Genomic DNA, 11,891 nt, shown 5'->3' with positions numbered 1-11,891 from the left:
TGAGGGATGTGGAGTGTGCACGGCAAGTGGAGTCAAAGCAGAAGACAAGTTATGACTGTGTTGAATGAAGGGGCCACTATACTTCTGCCTTTTTTTCTTAAAAAAAAAAATTCTTAGGTTAAAGATATGAGGAAAAAAAAACACTACATGGAGCTTGATGAATTTTTCTAAAGCGTCAGTAAAATCATCATAGTCTGACCAGAGCACACAGCAGCTCTCTCAGAAAAGGAGAGACACGACTGGTACTGGTTTAAATCAGAGGGTCATCACGCTTCATGCAAGGGGAGGGCATGAGAAGGACAGCCCTTCATGGTGACCTCAGCTGGTGCAGGAATTGAACCCTCACTGCTGGCATCACAACCAGTCATTCAGATGGGATGCTAAGAAAAACACCTCCCACAAAACAATTTTTGATCTTAACAAAATTCAGCAGCAAGAAGAAATGCAAGGCATTAAGCAATAATTCTCTGTTTAAAGTGAACAAAAGCATCATACTCACAAAACAAACTGCTCGTCCCACAAGGGGTTGGAAATGCTGCTCATCACTGAGCTGGAGACTTTCTGCAATGGATTGTCTAACTCAATGATGCAGTATGGATGAATATTCTCTGACAACACAAAATACATTCCAAACATTAAATCAATTTTATATGCAGTTACTGTAAAACAAAATCATTTAACATAATACCTCTTAGAATTACTTCCACGAACAAACAGAATTTTACCTAACACCAATTATTAATTGAACTTCTCTTTTTAAGAAGAGTTTCAACAATTTTAAGGTTAGAAACATTGGAACAATAGGTCATTGAGCCCCTTAATACGATACAATTGCAGCTAGTATGTCACTGGTAATCAGAAATTTATCAGTCTCCACCTTAAACATAAAGGCTGAGCTTCCTCAGATCCCTGTGGCGGAGAACTCCAAAAATTCACAACCCTCTGTGGGAAACAAAACTGTCATCTTTCCTCGATCAATATCCTGAAGAAGGTCCTATTTCTCAAATGTAAGCAATTCTACCACTTCAAATAAATGGCATTTGTTGTCAAGCTCAGGAATTTCTGTCTAAAAACTTCTCTGCTTCTCTTCAAGGCACACCTCGAAAGCTACCTCATCTGCTTTGGTGTCTCTTCCTGTGGTTCAGTGTCAAATTTGGCTCTACAGTACATAAATACAAGACGCATTTGCTGTTAAACGCAATCGACTGCATTTTGATTGATCATCAAGTTCAAACACATCAACAGGGCTGCAGTTATGTACAAGGAAACTTTCACACAGCCATATCAGCTGTTTACAATCAGCATATGGTTGCTTTCATCACTAGCTCTTACTGCGAAGTGTAACAGGTTTTCTGTTTTATGTGGTATCCACATGGTAGGGCCCAACTGCACATGATTAGGTCTGGTTACCTGCAATATCAGGATCTGTAAGATTGTCCACCTTAACGATCTTCACAAGAAGTTTGCGCTCGTGAGCTCTCGGTGGTTTGGGAGGCGAGCAGATCTGGGAAGCCAATTCCGCACTCTGCAAACTTTGAGGAAAAGGCAAATTCTAAAGTGGAAGCAGGGAGAAGGAAAAACAAAAACAAGAACTAAGTTGGTGCTTGCACAGGAGAATTACCATAACACATAGGAACAGAAGTAGGTCATTCAGTTCAGTAAGTCTGCTCCACCATTCAGTAAGAGCATAGCTAACCTGGTAACACTCAACTCCACTTTCCTACCTGAAGCTGGTGAAACAAATCATTAATGCAAGTACACAAAGAACATACAGGGGCTCTTGTGACAGCATCCCTTATTCTGGGCCAGAAGATTTAGGTCCCACCTTCTCCAGTTTGATTAAAAACAGGCAGTGCCTGCTGACACCACAGAAACAGGGAAATAGCATGCGTGCGCTCAGTCAGAAACACGTGCACATGGTTCATGCCTCTCTACATTATTGCATCATGTCTGCACTGCATGTGGACACAAAACAGACATGACATTGAAACAAACGGGATGGGGGGGGAAAAGAGGTAAGAATGAACTTTTGCGGAAGGGCTGAGAGGAGAGCAGAAGAAAATGGATGGATGGATGGATGGATGGATGGATGGATGGATGGATGGTGGGCGGAGGAGGACCACGTCAGGCCATTTCACAGGTAAAAAACATCTTTCCTCTTTTCTCCTGTCCTTCCAGTTCTCCCCTCTTCTTAGTTCTATTAAAATATGTAGGCCCTGAAGAACAGTTCTCTTTCTGCAAGTAGAAATGTGGAAAAGCAATTCAGCAACTTGAGCCTATCTTAAAATTCAATGGGATCGTTGATCTGCATTCTAATTTCACATCGCTTTATACTCCCAGTTAGCAAAAAGATCAATATTAAAATTAAAAATAAATTGAGATAGCACCTACTGCTTTTGCAAGCATGAGAACTCCACACTTCTACCATATCTTGCATGAAGTAGTGTTTCCTAATTCATGTCCTGAATCGTCTGACTGAGTACGAGTTATAGCCTCTCGTTCCCAGACTCATTCCGAAATCAGAAAATAAAAACTTTTCTCCTGAGCTACCCTTGCAAACTGCAAAAAACTCACGTCACATTTCAGCTCAATTGATACAAGTGAAATCAGGTGCTCGAATGAGCAGTTTCAACATTCAGGCGTTGCAATACCAACCAGGTCAGAGCAGTGTACTTGACCGGTACCAATACACAGTGGCAACACTGTGTACTGTAAGGGACCACATCTCTAATTTTCTCAATTAGAGAGTGCAAATGAGAAAAATGGATAATACTTTTAACAAAACAAAAAAAGGTGGGGGGGGGAAGGTCCAAGTAACTATTTGCATATTGAGAAAAACAATGGGAAGATAACTGATTCATGTGACAATGATACCTTCTGGGGACACTGAGTTCAGACACACTTGCACCATTTCCTAAAGGTTCTGGAGAGCTCAGCAGAGCATCAACCCACTGTATTAGTCAGATTTGAGTCTGTTAGGAATTCCGAGAGAGGAAATGAAGAGTAAAATGAGGGGACCATGAGAGGTTAGCTGCATCGATTTCTCTCCTTTCTCTAAGGTTGCTCTCTTCAACTTTCTGTCAAAACAGCACGGAAACCACATTTGGAGATGCTGAAAGAAAGAGCTCTAAAGCCCCAAAGACAATACAACAAACCCTGGACCCGACACAGCAATCAGCGAACGACAGACTTATCATTGCTGTGCGTACAACATTGAACATAATCAAAGAATTAGAAGTGTTATGGACCAGACCAGACCCTCTTAAAATATTTTAAAGGTAGCCAAGACCCTAACTTTCTCTTATTTTAAAGGCAAATGGAAAATGCTGTTCCAGATGCAATTCGACTGGTCAAACTACTCAAGTTAAGCAAAACATTGAATTTATTCAAACATCACAGTTAAAATACAAAAGGAGGAACAACTTGAATAACTTGACTCTTATCGGAAAACTTAATAGATTAATAGATACAGTAACTGTTACTAATTAACTGTTCCAATGTAGTAACAAGCCATAAACACACCCTTTGGCAAAAAGGCAAAGTCAGAAAACAGATTATGTTTGCTTGTAATCCAGCAGCGTAACAGGAGCTTTTGGCTGTAATCAAGACAATAGCTTCCACTTCTTCAACACCACAACAGTAATTGCTGAAAGTTAACTAAAAAAATCTTTGAAGGAAAAAACAGAGTTAATGTTTTGGGTCCAGCGACCCTTCCTCAGAACTGCTGAGCTCTTCCAGCAACTTTGTTTTTGTTCCTGAAACTGATAAAAACACTTGCACAGACACACATTCAAACATTCAAGTACTCTGTCATGCAGTCATACCCGGTCCTTATCAGGAAAGGTGGATTAAGTGGATAAGGCTGCAAGTGGTAAACTTGCCCTTATTAAGCGAGGCAGAGTGTTTCGGTTCATGCTGGAATTGTACAAAAAGCTAGTTAGGCCACAGCTAGAGTAGAGTATTGTGTGCAGCTCTGGAATCCCACATTATAGGAGGGATGTGCTCGCACTAGAGAGGGTGCAGAGGAGATTTACCAGGATGTTGCCTCTGGGCTGGAGAGTTTCAGTTATTAAGAGAGATGGGATATACTGGGGTTGTTTTCAGAGGAGACTGAGAGAACATGATTGAGGTGTATAAAATTACGAGGGAATGGATCAGGTAGGCTCACCCCCTGAGGAAGGGATCAATGATCAGGGGCATCAATTTAAGTTAAAAGGCAAGAGTTTTAGAGGAGATGTGAGGAAACATTTCTCAACTAGAGGGTGAGAAGAGTCAGGAACTCTCAGTCTGCAAGGGTGGTACAGGCAGAAACCCTTAACACATTTAAGAATTATTTAGGTGTACACTTGCAATGCCAAGGCATACAAGGGTCTGGACTAAGTGCTGGAAAATGGGATTAGAATAACTAAGCAGTTGTTTTTGGTCAGTGCAGATATGATGGACTGAAGGGCCTTTTTTCTGTGCTGTAGATCCCTATCTCTATGACACACATTCAGCACATCATCCCAGTGGATTGTGACACTACCACCTACAAGACGCGCTGTAGCAATTCACCAACGCACTCTCGATAGCGCCTTCCAAACCCACAGCCTGTACAAGCCAGAAGGACAAGCTGAATGCAGATCACCAGCGCATGCAAGCTTCCTTCCAAGACTTTAAATTATATCACCTTTCTTTCAGCGTTGCTACATCAAATTCCTGGAGCTTCCTTCTGACCAGCATTGTGGGCACACCTACAGCACACGGACCACAGCCATTTTACACAGAGCACCATCTTCTAAACAGCTATTAGAGTAGGCAATAAATGCTGGCCTAACAGCAATAGCCATCTTCCACGATAGAATTTTAAAAAAAAAGTTTATCCTTGTATAGCGCCATTAATGTAATGAAATGTCCAAGATACTTCACAGAAGTATTGCAAAACCAAGTATGATACCATCACACAGGAAATATTAGGTCACATGACCAAAAGCTTGGTCAAGGAGGGCTTAAGCACTACCTTAAGGGAAAGGATCAGCAGACAGGTGTATCAGATATGTGTAAGGCTTCAATGACTATGGGCTGGATTTGCAGAACAAAACTTCTGTTGCAAGAATGTTGTCTGGCAGTACAAACACAGAACAATTTTACATGCGTTCTATACAAGGAACACAGAGCGTTACAAGCTTGAATCCTGGGAATTCATGTCACCAATGTGTTAGGGTGACAGGTGGGGGCTTAAGTTTGGAATATTCATCTCAGAAATTCGACAATGCCTACTCACTTGGCTTTCCTTTGAAGGTGCTGCTTTCATACTCATCAAGACCATAGGACGGGCAGAAATCAACATGTCCTGTAACAAAGTATAGATGGTCTCCAGGTATGTATCCTCTTCATCCACCTAATTCAGATAAGAAACAGACTTCAAAATCATAGTTAGAAATTATACATTTAAAGCACACAGGTTGAGACTGAATTCTGTCACTTCCCTTAAACAGGCAAGTTTTGGAAGATCCTGACCTTAGTAATTGCCTAGATGATGTCAGAATCTCATTCAATTTCATCCAACTGACTGAAGTGTGGAAGTGGGAAAAAATTATTTAAACTTCTTAAAAGTTTAGCCTGTTAAAGGCAATTAAGAACAAAAACGGTTTTTCAAAATGGGACAATTTGTAAAAGATAAATGATAAATTGTGAAATTGAACTCCTACCCATATCTTTGACAAGCAACTTGCACTGAATTGGCAAACACAGCACACAGGTCGAAAATATTAATAGACTGTAGGAAATTACTACGAGAATCACACCATCCAGTACTCTACTTCAATTTTATAATATTGAAGACATGTAGACTGGGCATCAATGCAGTTCTTCAGAACAGAGTGGCCAGTAGATGATGAACATACCACTTCTCTAGCCCCTAATCCCTCCTCCTCTTTGAGGAACAGAACTGTTAACATTGGAGGCTGTTCAGTCATACAGCCTGTACTGTATCTCAGCCCTGCTCTCTTCATTTATCCAATTAGATCAATACTTTCAAACTTTCAAAGTTGTAAATTTTTCTCTATCTCCCTCCAAACCCAACCCAAAAAAAATCACAATGATTTAAGTTTTCACTCTACACATGCTCAGAGTGTCTGAACAACAGGAATATCCACAGTTGCTCATTTTCTAAAAAGCAGAAACCTTGAAACAGGAAATAACTATAGAATCATCTTCAAACATCCTTTGGATCTGAGATACATTTTAATGCCCAACTTAATAAAACTTGAAATGATACAGGATTCTGTGTTTATGGTCAATTCCTCAGAAATAATTAATGTCGTCATTCAGAATCCAAAATGATTGCAAAAAACAAACTTAGTCAGGGAGTGGAGGTGGCCCAAGACTTCTCTAAGACTGGATCATCAAACACAGATTAATTGACCACAACAAGTACGTGCTCATAAACCATTACAGCAGTATCAACCGAAACCAGTGCATTGGTGTTTGTGTGAATGGTTTCTCATGCAGGTCACAGTTCTTAACAACAGGAGTTATTCTCCTTAGAGCAGAGGAGATTGACAAGGTCTTGATTGAAATGTATAAAACTTTAATGGGGCATAGACAGGAAGAAATGAGTCTCCCTAATGGAGGGATCAATAATTAGGGGGTATAGATTGAAGGTAAGGAACAGACGGTTGAGAGGAGATGTGAGGCAAATTTTTTTTTTTTTTTTTTTTTAAAATCCAAGGTGGTGGGAACATGGAACTCACTGTTTGTAAGGGTAGTAGAGGCAGAAACCCTCAGAACTTATAGTAGTATTTAAATGTGCACTTACAATGCCAAGGCATACAATAGAATGGGCCAAGTATTGGAAGTGGGATTAGAACAGTTAGGTGGTTTATTTTTTGACTGGAGGGGACATGGTGGGCCAAAGGGCCTTTATCTATGCAGTAGGTCTCTATAGATTACGGTGTTACATATTTTTATGAAGGGGCTGTGGAAGCTCAATGGCTGAGCATGTTCAAGGCTAAATTAGCTTAATTTCTGGATACTAATGACATCAAGGGATACCGCAGGAAAGCAGCATTGAGGTGGATGATCAGCTATGATCCAGTTAAATGGCGGAGTTGCCTCAATAGGCTGAACGGCCTACTCCTGTTTTGATGTTCCAAGATGAGAATAAGCATGCTTTAACATTTTTGGGGATAGACCATGCTTTTCCAAATGTGTGTAAATCCTAACTAGGGATGGTCAGCATGGCTTTGTGCACGGCAGGTCAAGTCATACTAATTAGATTGAATTTTTGAGGAGGTGACAAAAGGTGATTGAGGACGGTAGAGAAGTGGATGTTGTCTGCATGGATTTTAGTCAGGCTTTCGACAAGGTTCCGCTTGGTAGGCTCATCCAGAAGGTTAATATGCATGGGATCCACTGTAATTTGGCTGCATGGATTCAGAATTGACTTGCCTATAGACGCAAAGGGTAGTGGTGGAAGGATATTTTTCAGGCTGGAGGTCTGTGACTAGTGGTGTTCTGCAGGGATCACACTGGGACCTCAGCTGTTTGTGATAGATGCAAATGACTTGGATAAAAATGTAGATGGGTGGTTTAGTAAGTTTGCAGATGATACAAAGATCGGTGGGAACTGTGCATAGTGAAGAAGGTTGTCAAAGGATAAAGCAGGATATAGGCGGAGAAATGGCAGATGGAGTTTAATCTGGGTAAGTGTAAGATGCTGCACTTTGGGACATCAAATGTTAAGGAAAAGTATAATGTCAGAACCTTGAACAGCATCGATGGACAGAAGGATCTTGGGGGTCAAGTCCATAGCTCCCTGAAAGTGACCATGCAAATTGATAGGGTGGTAAAGGCAGCGTATGGCATGCTTGCTTTTATTGGTCAGGGAATTGAGTAGAAGAGGCAGAATATCATGTTGCAGCTTTATAAGATTTTGGTTAGGCCACACTTGGACTATTGCATTCAATTCTGGTCACTAAATTACAGGAAGGATGTGGAGGCTTTGGAGAGGGTGTAGAAGAGGTTTACCAGGATGCTGCCTGGATTAGAGGGTTCTTTATTCATTCACGGGATGAGGGACATCGCTGGCCAGGCAGCATTTATTGCCCTTCTCTAATTACCCAGAGGGCAGTTCAGAATCAACCACACTGCTGTGGGTCTGGAGTCACATGTAGGCCAGACCAGGTAATGATGGCAGTTTCCTTCCCTGAAGGACATTAGTGAACAAGGTGGGTTTTTCCGACAATTCACAACTGATTCACGATCATTAGATTCTTAATTCCAGATATTTATTGAATTCAAATTCCACCATCTGCCGTGGTGGGATTTGAACCTGGGTCCCCGGATTAATTGTCCAGCAATAATACCACGAGGCCATTGCCTAATCGAGTGTGAGGTATAAGGAGAGGCGAGAAAAGCTCAGGTTGTTTTATCTGGAGAGGCGGAGGCTGGGGGGAGACTTGATAGAAGTCTATAAAATTATGAGAGTTGTAGATATGGGTGACAGTCAGAATCTTTCTCCCCCTCAGAGTTGAAGTGTCTAAAACTTCAGGGCATGCATTAAAGGTGGGTGGGGGGGGGGGCTCAAAGGAGATGTGAGGGGCAGGTTTTTTCCCCCCCCACACAGAGTGTTAGGAGTGTGGAACACGCTGCCAGGGATGGTTGTAGAAACAGATACGATAGGGGTGTTTAAGGGACTTTTAGATAAGCACATGAATATGCAAGGAATGAAGGGATATGGACCAAGGGCAGGCAGAAGGGATTAGTTTAACTTGGTGTCATGTCCACCATAACATTGTGGACCAAAGGGCCTGTTCCTGTGCTGTATTGTTCTATGTTCTAACAGCAAACAGACTGAACAACTCAGTATTAATTGATGAGTGTATTATCCAGTAATGAAACCAAACTAAATCGTCCAATTTTGATCTCTAGATAGCGAGTCTGGTTGAAATCTGACTGGAGTGTGATAATTTGCTTCATCGTCTGTGCTCTTTCTTAGAAAGGTCCAAAAGGTTAAGCTGGATTCCCATTCCTGATCACTATCCAGTAGTCCCAGCGTAGGATCAGGGTGGTTTTGGCAAAGCAAAGCAAAGCTTGCACTGCATATCTGCTTTCCATCTGCTAAACTTGGCAACTAAAATTGGAAAATAACAGAGGGGAGTCACTCACCTCTGTTTTTACTTTTGGTGTCACTTCCAAGTTTAACTTTTGAGACTCTACAAGATTCCACGAGACTTGGACAACATCAACTTCTTGAATATGAATCTCCAGCTATGGAAGGAAGAAAATTACAAAAGGAAATAGGTTTCTATTTCTCCCTCACTCCAATTTCTACTTGGAGCTCGGATTACCTGCTGGCAGACTGAGGTGTTCAGAATGATGTGGAACTCAGGGGGACCAAATTACATCATGAACCCTTGCATTACCCAGTGCCGTCCACATGATCCCGATCAAAGTTAGAAAATAAATTACCTGCAACTATAGGTCACCACCTGTATTGTTTATGCTCTATGCAACCTCAAACAAAAAACCAAACACACTGCCTTCCTTCTCCTGTCTCGACTTAGGAGTGATCTTGCTCGATTCCAACTAGATCTGAACCACCTCCATCAATGGTTTCTCTTTCTATTCAAATACCTGATGCATGATCAAGCATGTTTTACTCCTTAAATGCCTCTCCCTTCTGTTATCTTAGGAGGACTGGCCATGCTTTGTTTCAATGATAGTTTGAAATATTAAATTTAAATTCCAATGGCTTCTCTTGTCATCCAGCTATGATCATCACAGATGTTTTCCCAAAGATTCCATATGCTATCCATTGGCACCGTCCCTAGATCTGGGACACACAGGGGAGGGGAGCTTGACAGCTTCTGCACATTTTAAAGGAAAAACAGGTCTGAAGAAATTAAAGTTAACTCTGCTTTCTCTCCACAAATGCTGACAGACCTGCTGAGTTTTTCCAACAATTTGTTTGTGTTCCTGATTTCCAGCACCCACGGCTCTTTTTTAAAATCTCTTTCACCGGATGACTACTTAGTATTTTGATTTTATTTCAGATTGCCAGCATCAGCTGTACCTTGCACAGTGAATTAACATTCTAGTGAATTTGTGCAACACCTTGTCTACTGCCTCAACGGTCATCCTTAAGATTCAAATTCAAAGCTACACACAGAGCTACAAATGTGGTTTACTATATTTAACATTACATCTTCATTTTAATGTCTTAAACCCATTACCATCAAAATTCCACAAGCTATTTCTGTGCCCTTATTCACTTGTGATGCTGTTTTCTAACATTGTAAAAGCTGAACCATTCAAACCCCTCAGTTTTTGCACACAGCTTATTTTTTTTCAACATCAAATTGTACCGTCTCACACTTAGATACTGAACTCCATCTGCCTGTGTTTTGCCAATTCTACCACCTCATCAACAATGCCTTTTAGCTTTATTGATGCACTCATTTTCTGTGGCTATTTTAAAATTTTTTAAAATAAACTTGAATATTGTCCTCTCTAGTTGTATGCTCAAATTGTTGAACAGCCGCTCATTGAATAGATTCACATACTTTGAAACACTCAACTGCCCCTTAACCACTCTTAATTCCTTTCTTCTGCTGCTCATCCCCAAATCTACAGCAATCTCCTTTCAAGTACTTTGTTCAAGAGTTCCCGAAAATCCAAGTACACACCGCTGCTAAATCTGTCACCTCTCCAAAGAACACAAATCAAGTATCACCTTCTTTCTGAAACCCACATTGCTTTCTTGCAGGGAGAGTAGGAACTGCAGATGCTGGAGAATCTGAGATAACAAGGTGCAGAGCTGGATGAACACAGCAGGCCAAGCAGCATCAGAGGAGCAGGAAGGCTGATGTTTTGGGCCTAGACCCTTCTTCAGAAATGGAGGAGGGGAAGGGGGATCTGAAATAAATAGGGAGAGAGGGGGAGGCAGATAGAAGATGGATAGAGAAGAAAGGTGGAGAGGAGACAGACCGGTCAAAGAGGCGGGGATGGAGCCAGTAAAGGTGAGTGTAGGTGGGGAGTTAGGGAGGGGATAGGTCAGCCCAGGGAGGACGGACAGGTCAAGGGGGCGGGATGAGGTTAGTAGGTAGGAGATGGGGGTGGGGCTTGAGGTGGGAGAAAGGGATAGATGGGAGGAAGGACAGGTTAGGGAGGCGGGGACGAGCTGGGCTGGTTTTGGGATGCGGTCGGGGGAGGGGAGATTTTGAAGCTTGTGAAGTCCACATTGATATCATTGGGCTGCAGGGTTCCCAAGCGGAATAGGAGTTGCTGTTCCTGCAACCTTCGGGTAGCATCGTTATGGCACTGCAGGAGGCCCAGGATGGATATGTTGTCTGCGGAATGGGAGGAGGAGTTGAAATGGTTCGCGACTGGGAGGTGCAGTTGTTTATTGCTAACCGAGCGTAGGTGTTCTGCAAAGCGGTCCCCAAGCCTCCGCTTGGTATCCCCGATGTAGAGGAGGCCACAACGGGTACAGCGGATGCAATATACCACATTAGCAGATGTGCAGGTGAACATCTGCTTGATGTGGAAAGTCATTTTGGGGCCTGGGATGGGGGTGAGGGAGGAGGTGTAGCACATCCTGCGGTTGCATGGAAAAGTGCCAGGTGAGATGGGGCTGGAGGGGAGTGTGGAGCCGACAACTGAGTCACTGAGAGAGTGGTCCCTTCGGAAAGCAGATAAGGGTGGGGAGGGAAAAACGTCCTTGGTGGTGGGGTCGGATTGCAGATGGCGGAAGTGTCGGAGGATGATGCGTTGGATCCGGAGGTTGGTGGGGTGGCATGTGAGGACAAGGGGGATTCTCTTTGGGTTGTTATTGCGGGGAGGGGGTGTGAGGGATGAGTTGCGGGAAATGTGGGAGACACGGTCGAGGGCGTTCTCGACCACTGAGG

The 11,891-nt window shown here is 42.5% G+C and overlaps 1 protein-coding gene across 5 annotated transcripts in view; it reads right to left on the bottom strand.

Moving 5' to 3' along the window:
• LOC109933950 (zinc finger and BTB domain-containing protein 21) overlaps positions 1–11,891 on the bottom strand; it is a 178,671-nt gene that overhangs the window by 24,973 nt on the left and 141,807 nt on the right. For all 5 annotated transcript variants that reach the window (XR_007263294.1, XM_048603284.1, XM_048603282.1 and 2 more), the window contains exons 4-7: positions 9,151–9,252; positions 5,264–5,380; positions 1,411–1,552; positions 500–608 (exon numbers count right to left, since the gene is read on the bottom strand). Coding sequence is in view for 4 of the 5 variants with exons in the window: in XM_048603284.1 (XP_048459241.1) it covers positions 500–608; positions 1,411–1,552; positions 5,264–5,380; positions 9,151–9,252 (470 nt within the window). In the remaining variant the exon portion in view is untranslated. The remainder of the gene's footprint in view (positions 1–499; positions 609–1,410; positions 1,553–5,263; positions 5,381–9,150; positions 9,253–11,891) is intronic.

Source organism: Rhincodon typus, chromosome 11 (assembly GCF_021869965.1).
Source record: "Rhincodon typus isolate 14 chromosome 11, sRhiTyp1.1, whole genome shotgun sequence".
Lineage (NCBI taxonomy): Eukaryota > Metazoa > Chordata > Chondrichthyes > Orectolobiformes > Rhincodontidae > Rhincodon > Rhincodon typus.
This window is presented reverse-complemented; position numbering and strand designations above follow the sequence as displayed.